This window comes from Mus musculus, chromosome 11 (genome assembly GCF_000001635.26).
Source record: "Mus musculus strain C57BL/6J chromosome 11, GRCm38.p6 C57BL/6J".
Taxonomy (NCBI): domain Eukaryota; kingdom Metazoa; phylum Chordata; class Mammalia; order Rodentia; family Muridae; genus Mus; species Mus musculus.
The window spans coordinates 58,445,364-58,463,412 of record NC_000077.6 but is presented as its reverse complement, the minus strand read 5'-3'; the positions used below and the strand labels follow the sequence as shown (position 1 = coordinate 58,463,412).

Below are 18,049 nucleotides of genomic sequence, written 5' to 3'. Positions count from 1 at the left end.
AGCACTTAGGAGGTAGAAGCAGCAGGACCTGGATGGAGTCAAGGTCACCTTTAGCTATATAGAAAACTTCAAGGTCTGCTTGGACTATGAATTTCAGACAGAAGAGGGGATAGTGAGAGAAAACAGCTTCAATTGCACTGCGGGCATCTGTGTACCTGTGATGACCTAAATCCCAAGGATAAGCATATGTCTGGTGGGGCACATACAGGCCATGTGGAAGACAAGGAAAGGAATGGTCTCCATGGTGACCATCAACCTGTGTCCACATCCCAGATCTGCTGTTGGTTGTGCGGGTGACCTGGACACTGAACTACTTAACCGTCTATGTTTTCATGTTTTAAAAAAATGATTGATCTACCCGTGTCCTGCTAATGTATAAGTGGGATAAGGTTGTGCATATCTAACACAATACAGCGGGTAAAACTAGACGAGCTCACTTCCCATTCTAATGTCTTTCATTAGACATTGGAGAATGTAGAGAAGTAAAAACACATTAGAAGAGTAAGACCTTTGAAAAATTATAACTGGGGCTGGAGAGATGGCTCAGCAGTTAAGAGCACTGACTGTTCTTCCAGAAATCCTGAGTTCAATTCCCAGCAACCACATAGTGGCTCACAACCATCTGTAATGGTATCTGATGCCCTCTCTGGTATGTCTGAGGACAGCTACAGTGTTTTTTTGTTTTTGTTTTTGTTTTTTAACTGAAGCAGGGAGTGGTTGGTACACACTTTTTTTAGACATTTTTATTAGATATTTTCTTCATTTACATTTCAAATGCTATCCCCAAAGGTCACACACTTTTAATCCCAGCTCACAAGCAGGTGAATCTCTGACTTCAAAGCCAGTCTGATCTACAGAGTTCCAGGACAGCCAGAGTTAAACAGAGAAACCCTGTCTCAAAAAATAAATTATATACATACTTACACACATACATACATGTTATAACTGAAGTCAACTTCAGTTGATTAAGAAAAGGATGAGAGGGAGGAGGGAGAGAGAGGGACAAGGGAGTAAGAGAGGCCTTGCATGTCTCTAATTGCTCACTGGTGAGGCAGTTTCCCCCAGACACCAAGCTGATGTTCTGTTGATGTGTTGACTTGCACCCAAGATTGCCCAAGCATTTCATGAATATATATGTGACTTAGAACAATAGCCTGGGGGCCCTGGTGCCCTGAAGGTCCTTCACTGCAGCTCTCTCTCTCTCTCTCTCTCTCTCTCTCTCTCTCTCTCTCTCTCTCTCTCTCTCTCTCCCTCTCTCTCTCTCTCTCTCTCTCTCTCTCTCTCTCTGTGTGTGTGTGTGTGTGTGTGTGTGTGTGTGTGTGTGTGTGTGTGTGTGTGTGTTTTCTTAGAGAAGCCTCCACTTCTCTAGAATTGATGAATTTTATGGCAGACTTTGACACAAGCTATTTCCAACTTGAGATCTAGCTTGCTTCCCTTTGCAGAACCACTGGGTTTCCTACTCAGAAACCATCAAGGAACACTTGGGGTCCAGTAGGATCTGTGGGTTTCAAATTTGAAAGACTCCCCCAGCCTGGAGACAGACCTCAAAGCTGTGCACAGGTGAGGAAAATCTTACCCTCAAAACTGACTGAGAGAGGTTAAAGAACCCAGACCTTCCTTCATCTGCTCTTTTAAAGACAAATCCCTCTCTTCTGGGGTGTCCTCCTTCCTGGAAGCCCAGCTGCCTCTTTTCACTGGCTTGAGCTTCTCTCTGCTCCAGTACTGAGTTGGGGCACAAAAGAGCTGAGAATTACAAGCCTGGTTCGTCATCTTGTATGTGTCTCTTTATATACATATTCCATTTCTTTAAATATTTCCACCTAGGTTTAGCTTGATGGGTGTCTGTAAGTTATATGTCGTGGGACATAGTGATCATAGTCTGTAAGTTATGCTAAGTCTGCTCATTATTGTCTCTTAAATGATAGTCTCTTAAATTGTCTCTTAAATGATAGTGATAGACTATCAATAATCAATAATTTTGGAGATGTGAGGTTTTGGAGAGCAAATGTCAGAACAAGACCTGGCTTTTGGTCAGAACCTGCCACTCTGTCACCTCTGAGTCCCAGCTTTCTATAGCTGTGAAAGACTCTGAGTATGGTCCTGGCTCACAGAAGGCATAAAAGGAAAGACAGTACAGCCGTCTGCATCCAGAGAGCCTGGACCTGAGAAATCCCAGTGTCGCATGGCTGTGCAGCACAGAGGAAGCAACCTCTCCCTCCCTGGAACTGCTCCAGCCAGGGACAAAATGTCTCAGAAATTAGTGACTCTCATCATGGCCTTAACAGCCTGCAGAACAGTGAAGCAAGAACGGTGAACATTCATTCCATCTGTGGGTCAAGCATCTGCCTGAATAGTAGTCAGGGGCCCTGTAGCAGCTCTAGCCTTCTGGCAGAGGCTGACCTCACACTCAGAGGAGCCTAGAAACGCCCTGTGCTCTGCAGGGTAAAGGGTTCTGCCTTTTGCTGTGTGTCTCTCGTACCCACATACGCATCTGCTCAGACAGCTGTTTGGGCCAAGCTGTTGCTCACTTGCTTAGAGCCAACTGTGTTCGAATCCCCAGAAGCCTGGTCTGAGGATGTGAGGATGTTTGGGTGCTACAAATGATGGGAATCGCCATTATTTAGAGGGTTTCTCCTGGGCTCTAGAGATAGCTCAGTCAGTAAAACATTCGTCTTGCAAGCTTGAGACCCTGGGTTTGATCCCCTGGAATCCACACGAAAAGTCAGGCTTGTCTGTGTGCTTTTCTCCCAGTACTGAGGGAGAGGAGTTAGGAGGACCCTTGCCTGGAGAATCGCCAGCCTAGCCTACTTAATGAGCCCTAGGACAGTGAGACACCCTGCCCTCAAAGAATCAAGCTAGATAGTGTCTGAGGAGGGACCCCCAAAGTTGTCCTCTGATCTCACACACGTGATCACACACATACACATGTGCCTGAACACATGCACCCTACACATGAACACGCACAGTCTCCCAGCTGAGTCTTCTCCTTTCCTCCTCGGATGATCTGTAGTGGTCTCGCCCATTCGCACCACCCCTCAGCATGCTAATTCAGCTTCCACACAGGAAAGGGGATGGAAGCACCCTCACATATGTTTGAGAGACTTCAAGCTCACCACAGACAAGGGAAGAGCAGGAGTGGACTTACTGGGCCTCAGAACTGTGGATGCGTGGAGCTGGCTAACTCTTTGTGGGGAGGTCCTTGAACCATGCCTGGCTTCTCCCGCAATGGGATGCCAGCAGCATCCCTCTTCTTCCTGAGCACCAAATTGGGTTTCAGACATGAACAAAGGTCCACCAAGGAGCAAGTAACTCTTGGTTGTAAACATGGGACTAGAGCAATGGTTCTTAGGAGTCTCTTAGTAGCTTACTTGGAAGGCTGTTGAAATAGACAGTTTTCTGAGATCCACCTAGTTTCTCACTTGTTGGATCCGAGTTGAAGCCTGAGGGTTTTCACATCCGACACATGATGCATGGTGCTTATCTGGAGGCCACCCCTGGTCTACCTCTGCCGCTGCTACAATGGGGTCACCCATCATTCCTGTCTGGGAAGTTCCTAACTCAGTAGATTTGTTAGTGCTCAGAACTTCTTTTAAAACCTTCCAAAGACCAGGCTATGTTTCCAGACCAGTTAAATGGCTGCCTTTAGGAGCAGAGAAAAGGCTCTGGGGGTTGAGAAGCTATGAAGATCATTTCAATATGAAGACCACACAGACTTCTAAGTCCCTTGACTTACTTCATCACTGACTTTCTGACTTCTGATGAGGTAGTTTCCAACCTCTTGGTAAGTTTGTTGTGCAAGTCTAAGCTGCATGGAGAGTGAGGAGCACTTCCCAGGACTGTGTAATTGAAGTCCTGAAAGTGGGGGAATCGGGGAAGGTCAATCATGAAAGCCTCCCAACAGTGACATTGTGGAGGATGTGGGCATGCTAGTGACAGCCACCACTCTGCTGTCCTTGCAGAAAAGCTCCATAGAATATACTGTGCAGAGAAGGGACTCTAAGGAATATAAGGATTCTTTGTCCTGTGTGAAGGGGACAAATTTCACCCTCGGCTTTCATGGCTCCCCATGCAGACTTCCCAGGAGAGGCACTTTGGTCTCTGAACCTCAGCCTACAGCAGCTCCAAGTGAACATGGAAGACAGAGAGAAGTCAACGGGAGAGGCGGGTTCCTAAAAGAGCACAGACTGGGACGGTATGAGGTGAGTTGTGGAGGGAAAGACAGCTCTCTTCTCTCTCTCAAGGTCTCAGCACTGTATCTCTGATGGTCAGCAAGCTTTTCTAATGACAAACACCTGACATGGTTGAAATTAAGGCTATAGCTCTGAGTGTGTGTGTGATGAAAGGGATGAAATACCAGCCCAACCATGGGATTGAATCAGATGTAAAGTGGGCCCAGAAAAACCAGGAGTCAAAACAACCAAGCGAGATGCAGCCTATAACAGCACACGTGAGTCAAACCCACATATCCCTTTGTTCAGTGTAGACAGTCCTCGGTGTCTAAAGTCTACTGATTCTGTTCTCCACATGCTGGAAGTGACAAAGGCAAAAGACCTCCTTTCTTCTGGAACAGTATGAAAGAAAAAGAATTCCTTTGCATGATTGTTTTCTCTTCTCTCTCTCTCTCTCTCTCTCTCTCTCTCATACACATACACAGAGAGAGAGAGAGAGAGAGAGAGAGAGAGAGAGAGAGATTCATACAGATAAGCATGCAATGCACACATAGGCAGGCACCTGTTACAGACATTGAAGTGCACATGTATACATCAACTCTAAAATCCCACCAAGGGAAGAAAACCCTTGTTGGAAGAAGGGGGGAAAACACTGCTGTATCAAGCAGGAGTGTCCTGTGCTCCCAAATGGGATGTTGACCTCCCATGACCGTGGCATGGGGGTAGAAACAGAGATGGTGGAGCCTCTACAAGCAAACGTGTTTTCCTATGTACACACCTTCCTATGGTCCCCAACATTGATCCAAATTCTATGGAGAAATATAAGAAAATGGTACAGGACTTCACCTCAGATAAACTTCAGTCTGTATGGAGGTGTGTCCACCATACTCCACCCTGTTTCAAGAGGAAAAAAAAAAAAAAAAAAAAAACAGGAACTCTACACATGGGAGGGACTGCAAGCCCTTTGCAGAGAAGTATTTGGCTATGATGTGAAATTAAGTTGCTTGTGTGAAAGGAGTCACTTCCATGCCTGCTCCGGAAAAGGCACACCCTCTCAGTCTTATCCTACACCCACAATACCCCTGGGTCGTATGCACAGGCGCCCCACCTTACATAGGAGTATGTGTAAGCTACACAAAGGCAACGGCATTGCAGCCAGCAGCAGCTGATGCTCCAGCGGTCAGGTCTCCTACAGACGCTCACCACTTAATGCTCTCATTCTTTGAAAAGAGGGACCTGGGACTAGCTGAGCATCCTGCATAAGGTACATAGCTAGGAATCGGTGGCTCTTGGTCATGGAACTAGCAACTTGTAAACATACTTAAGCACAACCCTTTAAGTGGGATAAAATTTGAACAGGACATTCAGCCCATTCAGAATAAAAATATTGTGCTGTGTGAGTTCCTAGGCTTTTTAATTTGTCTCAGTGGAGAAGAGGGAAGGGGAATGCTTTCCTGTAGAGATTTCCCCGGGGGTGGGGGTTGGGGGGTGACTACATCACAGGAGGCATCGCATGATGTCTTGAGAGCCTTGAGGCTCTCGTGATTAGGTCAGATTGCCACTAGCATCTAGAGGATACAGTGTGGTATGGCGCTAAGTGTTCTACAACCCACAGGGCATCACTGACTGCAAAAGATTACCCGGCCATGACTGCCAATGGTACTGAGGCTGAGAAAGGACACTGCAGAATAGCTGTGAAGATTCTAGATGCAGGTGAAAGGCCAAGTTTGTTAACCATGTTTCATATTGATTGCCAATAGTGAGGTTCTTTCTAGATATAAAATCTGAGATGTTTGAGACATAAAGCAAGTTGTGCTTACAAAATGACAAAACTTCTCATTCTCTTTATGGGAAAGTCTTGAACACACCTGAAGCTTCATTTGTATTTTAGTACAAGGTCAGTAGATCAGGAGACCATTGACAAGATGGTCCCAGTTCCCAGTTCCCAACAGGAGGGAGCATGCCATGCTACACAGGGTCATATTGGAAGTACCATGGTGGCTCCTTTTCTTCTTCAGTCCCTCCACTTAAGTCATTTGCTGTCAGACCCGAGCAGGGTGGGATTTAAGGCATTCCCTGGGATACTGGATGCTGGGCAAAGTGTTCCAACATGCTGTGGTAAACCTCATCCTCACTGTATCAGGGATTCAATGCCTGACCTTGCCTCCCTCCAGCCTCCAAACACTGCCTTTGGGTGGCTCGTTTCCCACCATAGCTTCCCTGAGCTGTTCTTTGAGACTAGAGCTCACCTGAATGAATGCAGTCTGAGGACAGAGGAGCTGGGGTCTCCAGTGCTCTCAGGAGAAGCTACCGCGGCTAGTTTTCTTCCTCACAAGGGGCTGATGCATTTATATTTTCAGGGCCCAGGAGGCATCAGAATGTGACAGGGGCTCTGACTGCGGGGATAAGACTTGTTTATCGGGGGCTAGAGAGATGGCTCAGTGGTTAAGAGCACTGACTGCTCTTCCAGAGGTCCTGAATTCAATTCCCAACAACCACATGGTGGCTCACATCCATTCATAAAGGGATCCATTCATACAGATTGATGCCCTCTTCCAGTGTGTCTGAATAAAGCTACAGTGTTCATATATTATATTATATATATATATATATATATATATATATATATATATATATATGCCATATATATATAAAAGACTTGTTTATGAAATTGTTGAAGATGAGAAAGCAATGGTATGAAGATGAACACCTGTTGTCAAACCCATATAAAGCAATAACTGTACCAGCGCACAAAAACCCAAATGTGAGACTCCTGGTGGCAAGGACCACAAGGGAAAGGTGGGGCTGGGCAGGCAGCATTGGCAGACAGCAAAATGCTCCTTCTCAGGTACACCCATAGCTCTCGCTTGTAAGAAAAATGAATCACACAAACCCTCACGTCAGCAAGAACATGGAACGATATAATTCACACAGGTGATATAAATCACTAGCCGGTCAGGCATACATTTGTAAAAATATCAATAACGATGTGTATTTCGGTAATGGGGTGGGGTGGGCATGTTGTGATATGCTGGGGTTTTTCCTAGCATTCTCCCTGTGGAGTGGGAAGTTGAGCTGTTAGCCTTTAGTCTTCCTTCTTGCACAGCACACATTCGGAGTAGCATGTCTCCCTCTGAGCACTGCTTTCACTACAGGCTATGATCTCAATAATGGTTTTCCTGTGAAATAATGACCCTACAAATACTGGCTAGGTGTTCTCTTCTTACCTCAATCCTTCTCCCCCTCTCTGTCACTGTGAACTGGTTCTTTCTCCCCACAGGGCAGCTCAGCGGGAGATGGGCAGCGAGCACTGGAACTACTCCACCGCTGGCTTTGTGCTGACAAGCCTTTTTAACAACAGCCAGACACACCTGTTCCTGTTCAGCATGGTGATGTTGGTCTACATCCTTGCTATGGCAGGCAACACGGCCATGGTCCTTCTGATTTGGATGGACACCCGACTCCACACCCCCATGTACTTCCTCCTCAGCCAGCTGTCCTTCCTGGACATCTTCTTTACATCTGTCACTGTCCCCAAGATGATAGTAGGCTTTCTCTTTGGTTGGACGAGCATCTCTTTCGGAGGTTGTGGGGCACAGATGTTTTTCTTCATGTTCTTGGGGGCTGCAGAGTGCCTCCTGCTGGCCCTCATGGCTTATGACCGTTACGTGGCTATCTGCAACCCTCTGCGATACCCAGTGCTCATGAGCCGCCGGGTGTGCCTGCTCATGGTCGTGGCCTCCTGGTTGGGAGGGTCCCTCAACGCCTCCATTCAGACTTCTCTGACCCTTCAGTTCCCCTACTGTGGATCACGGAAGATCTCCCACTTCTTCTGTGAGGTGCCCTCGCTGCTGATGCTGGCCTGTGCAGACACAGAAGCCTACAAGCAGGTACTATTTGTGACGGGTGTGGTGGTCCTCCTGGTGCCTATTACCTTCATTACAGCCTCCTATGCCCTCATCCTGGCTGCTGTGCTCCGGATGCACTCTGTGGAGGGGCGTCAGAAGGCCCTGGCCACATGCTCCTCCCACCTGACAGTCGTCAATCTCTTCTATGGGCCCCTTGTCTACACCTACATGTTACCTGCTTCCTATCACTCGCCGGGCCAAGACGATGTAGTATCTGTCTTTTACACGGTTCTCACGCCCATGCTGAACCCCGTCATCTACAGCCTCAGGAACAAGGAAGTTACAGGAGCCATGAAGAAAGCAATGAGGAGGTGTGGCGTCAATAGAAATGCCTGAGACCTGAGAGAGGACTGAGAGATGGGTACCTCAGCTCTCAGCAGCATCATGTGCATTGAATTCTAAGGCAAGGAGAAGGGCCTCTACTTCAGTCATTTCAGGATCCTATTCTGGGACTCCGCCACAGCCCAGAAAGTCAACTCCTAAATTCTTGTGCAGAGAAGTGAAAGAAGAAGCCATCACTCTGCCTCCCACCCCCAGTTACTGTTTTGTTTCTTCAGAGCTTTATCTACACTGGCTCCCCTCCACCTCAGAACACCCCAGCCTTCCTTGTGGACCAAGAAAGTAACCGATCCCCTCTGTATCACTGAGAGTCTGAGAGCTTCCCCTTCAGCCCCACAAAAAGCCAAGGACCCACCCACAAACTCCTTCATCCCTGGCCATTTCCTCAAACTTCCCTATCAGCACCCTGTCCTTAAGCACGCTGTCCTGCATGAACATCCTCAGCACAGGTAGGCCCTCAGCAGAGTCCTCCAAGGCAGGAACTGCACCTGACATCTTCCGACAGCTCCCTCTTCTCTTGCTTAGAAAGGCTTAAAGCACCAGAGACATCTGCAGTGCTTATCCCATCCACCATGGCTCTCTGACCTCCCCTCCACCATCTTCCCCTCCTCCTATTTGTGGATTTGAGGTTTCTTTTTTCCCACTAGAGTATACAGACCCAGAGGATTTGCTCCTTTAATGCCACGGGGTCAGCTTCTAGGAGGGAACTGGAACACGTGATCAGTAACAAATACTGGATAAATAAACACTGCAAAGAACATTTCCTTACCTGATCTCAGTACTGCCGGTTCTGATGCCAGCTTCTTAGAATTTGTTCCTGCCTTGGCAATGACTCCATGTCCCTACCTCTCCCCTATTCCTATAAAATGATGGGAAGTCTTTCCTATTAAATGATAAAAGTCTTTAAAGCCTATGGCTAGCCCTTTCTCTTCACACACACACACACACACACACACACACACACACACACACACACGATTTAAGGCCATAAAGTCAGTCATCACCTGGCCCACAGTTAGCTATATAGACATAGAGGTCAGCCAGAATTCCCAACCCCCTCTCTCAGCACTAACTCCACACACCCACGGAATATTTCAGAAGCATTTCAAATTCACCCTTCCACAAAGCCCTGTGAAGTCTGGCCACTTGGTGTCATCTGATACCCCACTCTCGCCCAAGGTCCTCCCCACCCTCTTCTCCACTGCTTCCTGTTTAGAGAACTCTCTCTACAGGTGGAGGAGGCTGCTTTCCCCACTGTGATTGATCAACCCTTGGGTTTCCTAAAGTTTCTGATAGTTTAATCACTACCACATGTCATAGCAGAGCACAAGACCGCCTCCTTTATTTTGGCTAAAGAATGCCCCACTGTGTATATATGGCACCTTTTCTTTATCCATTCATCCGTTGATGGTTGCTTCAAGAAACTACATGGGGTTTCTGCAGCTGATGGAAAAGAAAGGATTCAACAGTGGGGGCGGGGGGGGGGGGGCGTGAGTGAGCAGAGAAATTCTGGTACCTTTAGGATCTGTCACTAACAACATGCTCACAGCCAAGACACAGGGCTAGGGTCTGGCAGTCGCGTGCCTACATAAAACACACACACACACACACACACACACACACACACACACACACACACACACTTCCCAAAAAATGATAGTGACTAACAGAGTGACATTAGAAAATACCCTGAAATGAAGAGTTGCTGCTCTCCATGCCTCGCTCACTGGAGGGCGTTGCGGTTAAAGAATGAGTATCAGTTAAAAGTACATGGGTACTTCTCGTCAAGGGTCTTCCAGAAAGCCACAAGAAGACAGCTTTAACCAGCTGTAGTATGGGGCGGGGAAAACAGAAGCCTCAATTCTCAAGGCCTCTCATTTCTCAGACCTGCAGAAATCAAGATATTTCTAGTCACTTGGGAGCTAGAGGCAGTGAAATCTCATTGGCCAAGACTCCGAGAAGGCAGGAAGAGTGTAAGATGCAGACCAATGAGAACAAGATGACAACCTGAAGCCCCACCCCACCTCCGCACCACACGCATGCGCGCGCAATGCAGTTTGGCCTACTTTAGGAAGAACCCCGCCTCGAATCCCAGCACCAGGTACTGGTTCTTGGTTTTAACCTGGCCACCCAACTTTCCCAGTTCATCCAGAGGACATGCTGTTCATCTAGAGGAACCTCTTAAACTGCCCTCACCCACCCATTTCAGTTTAGCCTTGAAAGAAGGAGAAAAATGGGCCAGAGTTACCTTCAGGCCATACAAGTCTAGGTGGTTTCTTAGTCCCCACCAGATTCCCCAGAGTCCGGCTGTCAGCATGACCCACTCAGCCACTGAGCACATGTGGTTGCTCTCTATATCCAGTTTAGGACACTTAGAGCCCTGGTTCCAGTTGTGAGGAGCTACGGACTAGGAGGCAATACTGCCCACATGGGTGTGGGGAGGGAGCCGGGGTGACCTGGCTTTATTGCTTTGTGTGAACCCCACCTGACCGTGCTCTTTCCACAGAGACGGGACCTAACAGTCTGGACCATGCACCCTGCCACCCCGAGCAGGCTTCTCTTGGTCTGTAGCCTCGCCTTTATGCCCTTCTCTACAGGTGAGATTAGAATGGAGCCATCTTGTATGGTTAACAGAGATGTTTTCTTGAATATTTGCTATGTTAGACCTTTTTTAAAACGTGTATGGGTGTTCTGCCTGCATGTACATCTACATGCATGCAAGACCAGAACAGGGCATAAGACCCCCTGGAACTAGAGTTACCAATGATTGTGAGACACACTGTGGGTGCAGGGCATCAAACCAAGGTCCTCTGGAAGAATAGTGGGTGCTCTTAACCACTGAGCCCTCTCTCCAGCCAAAATAGGCACCTTTCCCACCAAGAGCAAAATTCTATAACCCTTATTCCCCTTTCTCCCATTTTAATTATTTGTGCTTATAGCTTTTAAAATAATAGATGCACATGGCTAAAAAAATCCTCCCTACGCCCCAGGTCACCTTCCAATGACAGCACTGCTATACCTTTCTACGATCTTTTCCAGGGATGGCCACTCACTGAAAAACCTACACTAGTTTCTTTTCTGCTTCCAGGACAGAATTATACACCAAGTGTGCAGTGTCCTGCCCATCCCCATCAAAAGCGTGTCCACAGTGTCCTCCTGCCTCATAGCTCAGCCTCCCTGTGGGGATATAGTCATCTCCAATCATTTACCCTCATAGATAGCTGCAATAGAAGAGCTGACATGAACACGGTTATAGAGCAGAAAGTGCGTACATACTGCTGGACTTAACGGTTGGCACCTGTCTTAGTTAGGGTTTCTGGTGCTGTGAAGAGAAACCATGACCAAAACAACTCTTTTGAAATGAAAACATTTCACTGGGCTGGCTTACAGTTTCAGAGGTTCAGTCTATCATCATCATAGCAGGAAGCATAGTGGTACACAGGCTATTGTGATGCTGGAGAAGTTCTACATCCCAACCAAAAGTCATCCAGGAGAAGACCAGCATCCTCAGGCAGTGAGGAGGAAGTTCTCTTCCAAAGTGTGCAGAGCCTAAGCATAGGAAGAGACCTTCAAAGCCTGCCCTCAACACTGGCACACTTCTTCCAACAAGGCCACGCCTCCTAAAAGCACCACTCCGTGTGGGCCAAGCATATTCAAACCACCACAGTAGTAAACTGATTCTACATCATCAAATCCTCCCCCCAAAAGTAATGCTAATGTCTCCTTGGCTTTTGTTGTTTGGAAATTGTCTGTCTGTCTGTTCAGTCGTCAGTTTGTTTTTAAACAGAGTCTATGTTTGTTACCCAGCCTGCCCTTGAAGTCCTCGCCTCAAATGACTCTCCTCCCTTAACAAGTGGTCCCAATGAAACCACTGGGGTTAAATGCTGCTGCCCGCTCTCATTCACTGTTAACTTCTGTTCGTTTGTGCGTTCTGCAGAGATTGTTGTACACAGAGGCTCTAGCTATGTGGGCCTCCAGAATTCCCAGGACACACGTTTTAGTTATATTTGATTTTGATTATAATCAAAATAGTCACATTACATGTAGTAGAGTGGGAATGAGAGTTTACAGGAGAAAGAAAGAAGAGAAATTCCCATATTTTTGGAGTTCTGAGAAGGCTCTTTACTGTTAATGATTGGCATTCTTTTTGAGATGTTTTTCTCAGATTTTTATTGCTTTGTGTATTAAGTTTTTTGTATTTTTATAAATTATTTCTCTCTATTTTTCTTTTTCTCTTTGTCTCTCTTTTTTATTTTAATTGCTTCAGACTGGGCTCCACCCACACTCCGGAAGGAGACAGTGGTAGGCTCACCCTGGGTGTCTTGAGGATTTCAGAGCCTGAGACATCCAGGCATCTAAGGGCCCCACTGCATCAGCTCCTGCTTCTGCCCAAAGTGAAGAAGTATTGACCCTTCCATTAGCTGGGCCAGGGCAATGTGGGACAGTAATTGAAAAGCACACATTAAGCAGCATTATTAAGATATTTTGCCGTGTGTGTGTGTGTGTGTGTGTGTGTGTGTGTGTGTGTGTGTGTGTAATATTCTTCAGAAAAACAAAGGCCCTGGGGTTTTCTTTTTTGTAGAACATGATTTTAATATTTTCAACTGTTAATATTCAACAAACAGAATTAAATAATTATTAATTATTTTAAGATATATTTTGTTATGTCTCCCTTTTCATTTCTGATTTTATTAATTTGGATACTATCTCTGTGACCTCTGGTTTGTCTGACTAAGGGTTTATCTATCTTGTTGATTTTCTCAAAGAACCAGCTCCTGGTTTTGTTGACTCTTTGTATAGTTCTTTTTATTTTTATTTGGTTGATTTTAGTTAGCCCTGAGTTTGATCATTTCCTGCCATCTACTCCCCTTGGATGTATTTGCTTCTTTTTGTTCTAGAGCTTTCAAGTGAGTTGTTAAGTTACTAGTGTAGTTTCTTTTTGGAGGCACTCAGAGCTATGAGTTTTCCTCTTACCACTGCTTTCATTGTGTCCCATAAGTTTTTGTATGATGTGTCTTCATTTTCATTAAATTCTAAAAAGCCTTTCATTTCTTTCTTTATTTCTTACTTGACCAAGTTATCATTGAGTAGAGCATTGTTCAGCTTCCATGTGTATGTGTGCTTTCCATTGTTTTTGTTGGTATTTAAGACTAACCTTAGTCCATGGTGATCTTATGAGGCACATGGGATTATTTCAATCTTCTTGTATCTGTTGAGGCATGTTTTGTGGCCAATTATATGGTCAATTTTGGAGAAGGTACCACGAGGTGCTGAGAAGGTATTTTCTTTTGCTTTAGGATGAAATGTTCTATAAATATCTGTTAGATCCATTTGATTCATAACTTCTGTGAGTTTCACTGTGTCTCTGTTTAGTTTCTGTTTCCATGATCTTTCTATTGATGAGAGCGGGGTGTTGAAGTCTCCCACTATTATTGTGTGGGGTGCAATGTGTGCCTTAAACTTTAGTAAAGTTTCTTTTATGCATTTGGGTGCCATTGCATTTGGAGCATAGATGTTCAGAATTGAGAGTTCATCTTGGTAGATTTTTATCTTTGACCAGTATGAAGTGTTCTTCCTTATCCTTTTTGATAACTTTTGGTTGAAAGTTGATTTTATTCAATATTAGAATAGCTACTCCAGCTTGTTTCTTGGGACCATTTGCTTGGAAAATTGTTTTCCAGCCTTTTACTCTGAGATAGTGTCTGTCTTTGTCACTGAGGTGTGTTTCCTGCATGCAGTAAAATGCTGGGTCCTGTTTACATACCCAGTCTGTGAGTCTATGTATTTTTGGGGGGAATTGAGTCTATTGATGTTAAGAGATATTAAGGAAAAGTGATTGTTACTTCCTGTTATTTTTGTTGTTAGAGGTGGAATTATGTTTGTGTAGCTATCTTCTTTTGGGGTTATTGAAAGATTACTTTCTTGCTTATTCTAGGGTATAGTTTCCCTCCTTGTGTTGGTGTTTTCCATCTAGTATCCTTTGTATGGCTGGATTTATGGAAAAATATCGTGTAAATTTGGTTTTGTCATGGAATATCTTGGTTTACCCCTCTATGGTATTTGAGAGTTTTGCTGGGTATAGTAGCCTGGGCTGGCATTTGTGTTCTCTTAGATTCTATATAACATCTGCCCAGGATCTTCTAGCTTTCACAGTCTATGGTGAGAAATCTGGTATAATTCTGATAGGTCTGCCTTTATATGTTACTTGACCTTTTTACCTTACTGCTTTTAATATTCTTTCTTTAAGTTTAGTGCATTTGGTGTTTTGATTATTATATGACAGGCAGAGTTTCCTTTCTGGTCCTGTGATCCTGAGATCCTGGATCCTGAGATCCTGGGTGTGTCAGAGCTCCTGGAAGTCAAGCTGCCACTGGGACCCTGAAACCCTGGTGTGGCCAAGTTCCTAGGATCCTGGGATCTTGTGGTCCTGGGCATGTTAGAGAGCTTAGGAATGGAGCTTCTTCTGGGTGTTGTGGGACTGGTTGTGGAGTTAGTGCCCAAGGTCTGCTCATGGCACCTCTGATCCTATGACCCTGGGTGTGTTAGAGCACCTGGAAGTGGATCTTCCTCTGAATGTTGTGGGACTGGCTGAGAAGTTTTCTCCCAAGGTCTGCTCAGGGCACCAGCCCAGATAGGAAGAACGTGTGCCTCTAGTCAGGCGGAGTTCCTGGGTGCCCAGGTACCGCTGATTCCAGTTACTTCTGGTGTTGGAGAAGATGTTGTGTCCTCCTCACCTCTGATCCTATGATCCTGGGAGTGTTAGAGTGCCTGGGAGTGGATCTTCCTCTGGGTGTTGTGGGACTGGCTTCAGAATTTCTTGCCCCAGCCCTGGGGTTTTCACACTTGCCATAGTTCCTTTCCAGGGAACAAAGCTGTGAGATATTCCCATCTGCCACCCAGCCCATGTCTTCTCCCCATATGGCCTTCTTCTTTACTGTGGAGAGCATCGCCCTGGCCCAGTCCTCAAGGCCACCCTGCTGATTCCTCCACAAGCTGTACAGTCAATCCTCATTCTCCCTAAACATGAAATCCCAGAACTCTTGGTACCCAAGCTCAGTCAAGAGATGGTGTGAAGGCTCCAGTGGGCACACTCTCATGGTTTTCTTGCCTCAGCTTATGGGGCCACAGAGCCATGGAGAGGTAGAGCTCCCAAGGAAGGTGGCTAAGAGCACTTCTGCAGACAGCCCTGGCTTTCCCTCTCTTCCTTACTCTTCCTTCACCATCTCAGCTTCTCCATCCCTAACTCCTATCACTCTCTGCTCTGCCAAGGACCGCTCTCTCCAGAGTGGCCAAGCCATGACCACCATGGAGACACATGATGGACACACAGATTTGCTGCCTCATGACTGAGGATGGCAAAGGTGGAGTAGAGGGTAGGCCAGGTGGGAAGGACCACTCCAAGAAGCTGTGGCACTTTGCATATGCATTTATCTCACCTGTGACCAGTGGCCAGTCAGTTTTCTGTCTTGTCTTGTTCCCCCCAACCCTTCCCCCAACAGACCCCTGGGAAATTACGATGAACGAGATAGAGGAGAAGGAAGTGGATGAATTCAACTCCAGCGGTCTCAAGTGTCCCACATGCTTCACCGTGAAGGGGAGAGAGTGCAGTCCAGAGCTCAAGTGGTGTTCCACGGACAAGATAAAGTGTGTGGAGCTCTCCGGCATCATAAACACAGGTGCTTGAGAGAATGGACCCAAAAGCACGTTGAAAGGCGTAGAGCATAGTCACAAATGATAACTCCGGTGGCTGTTGCTGTTGTAATAGGCAGCTCAAGCCAAAAATGAGAGGTAATGTCTTCACGGTCCTAAAACATGTGCCTGGCTGCAGCGCAAGTCTGCACAGCTCCAAGGAGCAGCACAGGATGATCCCAGCACAGTGCAGGTGTCTGCACACCACTACCACACAGTGTCAATCAAAGCTAGCAGATTACCGCAGGGATAGCAAGGGTTCCATCCTCTGATGTATAGAAGACATACCAGTACTTGATTGACATGGCTTGGGGAAATTTAGGGATTGGAAGACCCTGTGCTAGGAGAAAAACATCCCAACCCCCTGCCTGCCTTAGGCCTAGAGATCAGTATGTCTGAGTCCCATGAGAAGGCAGCTGGTCTGCCTCTGTCTGTGGACCAGTCTGTGTGGGTCAAAGTGGGACTCTGTGTGTGTGTGTGTGTGTGTGTGTGTGTGTGTGTGTGTGTGTGTGAGAGAGAGAGAGAGAGAGAGAGAGAGAGAGAGAGAGAGAGAGAAGTACACATCCTCACCGAGTCTTGAAGACATCACTCTTAAATAGAGGCACAAAAGAGACAAAGGAGGATCTGATCCATTAAGATGAGGCCAAGGAGCTGGGATATTGGAAGCACATATGGAGACAGGCGTTCAGCGTGACTGGAAGAAAGGTGCAAAGACCAGAGGCAGGAGCTAAGCCAATCAAAGAACTCCAAGGATAGTGTAGCTGCGGGGTGGAGGTGATGCTATAACGAGCATGGGACAGCTGAGGCTTCTGGGTGTTTAGATATGAGAAGGGCACTGGTACCTGGCCTGACCCAGGGCCAGGGAGGGAAGTGTCACATGTGTTTCCCACCTCCCCCTCCCCGCAGGTGTCAACAACGTCCCCATTCAGCTGATGAAATGCATAACCATAGAACAGTGCAAAGACACAGCGACGGCTTATATGGGTTTTACAATCAGTAACAAAAGTGAAATCTGTAAGTCAGCCATCAGAAACGGGGCCAGAGTCAGACCCCCAACCCCCATCTTCTTTGTTCTCTTCCTGAAGAAACTGCTTCACTGAGCAGCTGCAGAGGCTCAGCCACCATCACCGAAGCATTAAAGGTGCAGGTTTTGTTTGTTTATCTCATTGATTGTCAATTTCGATACAAGTATATCCAGTTATCTACTTATGGGCTCCACAGACTTTAGTATGCACCCAGCCACACAGGGAATGGAACAGTGCCTTTATGTGACTTCCTGGGGAGTGACGAATGAGCAAGCACCTGTTCATTCGCTGAAAATGGGTCACTGATGGCAAACCAAAGGAATGATTCTGCCCACACCCAGTTTAGTAAATCAGTGAGTTTTGGGTGTTGTTTATGGAGTATGGGGTTAGCAGCAGCGGCGTTACTACCTCCAGCCTGGGTAACAGCTCAGAAAAGCTGCATCCCAAGAGCTCTCTGTACAACTGGCTAATGGCCCCACCAGTCTCCCCCTCCCCAGAAGCTTCCGAAGCTGGAGGAGCCTTGTGGAATCTCGTAACTTTGTGAGTTTCCTGAGTCTGATGAGCCTCCTTCCTCCCTTCCTAGGAAAATGTTTTTAGAGTATCGGTGGGGAGTGAACATCAGAAAACTCATACTTCCAATGGCCTTAGGTACTGACACATCTCTCAGTAGCAAAATTATAGTTATGAAGTAGCAACGAGAATAAATTTATGGTTGGGGGTTCCTAAGACATTGAGAAATATGTGTTTTCTGATGGTCACAGGTCGAGAACCGCTACTAAAGAGGAAACAGCGATGGGGGTTGGGGGGTGCAAAGCTGGGTCTTTATGGTTTCTGAGCATTCAGGACAGATTAGATGTAATCACAAATATGATTTTAATCTGTGTAAGAAATATGAATGGACAGGGCTCTGCCCACTAGC

The 18,049-nt window shown here is 46.4% G+C and overlaps 2 protein-coding genes across 2 annotated transcripts; both read left to right on the top strand.

The window, feature by feature from the left end:
- The first annotated feature begins 7,432 nt into the window (after positions 1 to 7,432).
- On the top strand, positions 7,433 to 8,498 carry Olfr30 (olfactory receptor 30). The gene has a single exon (NM_146878.2). It carries the CDS (start codon positions 7,466 to 7,468, stop codon positions 8,411 to 8,413), a length of 948 nt encoding a protein of 315 aa, NP_667089.1. The 5' UTR covers positions 7,433 to 7,465; the 3' UTR covers positions 8,414 to 8,498.
- A 1,948-nt stretch (positions 8,499 to 10,446) lies between these two features.
- On the top strand, positions 10,447 to 17,270 carry Lypd9 (LY6/PLAUR domain containing 9). The gene is made up of 4 exons (NM_207527.3): positions 10,447 to 10,517; positions 10,923 to 11,013; positions 15,916 to 16,092; positions 17,012 to 17,270. The coding sequence occupies exons 2-4, from the start codon at positions 10,947 to 10,949 to the stop codon at positions 17,203 to 17,205; spliced, it is 438 nt and encodes a 145-aa protein (NP_997410.1). The 5' UTR covers positions 10,447 to 10,517; positions 10,923 to 10,946; the 3' UTR covers positions 17,206 to 17,270.
- The last annotated feature ends 779 nt before the right edge of the window (positions 17,271 to 18,049 follow it).

Excerpts from the sequence above, each read along its gene's own strand:
- Olfr30 (NM_146878.2), top strand. The coding sequence starts at position 7,466 with ATGGGCAGCGAGCACTGGAACTACTCCACCGCTGGCTTTGTGCTGACA.
- Lypd9 (NM_207527.3), top strand. The coding sequence starts at position 10,947 with ATGCACCCTGCCACCCCGAGCAGGCTTCTCTTGGTCTGTAGCCTCGCC. Across the intron at positions 11,014-15,915 it reads CTTTATGCCCTTCTCTACAG|ACCCCTGGGAAATTACGATG; the intron begins GTGAGATTAGAA and ends TTCCCCCAACAG. Across the intron at positions 16,093-17,011 it reads CTCCGGCATCATAAACACAG|GTGTCAACAACGTCCCCATT; the intron begins GTGCTTGAGAGA and ends CCCTCCCCGCAG.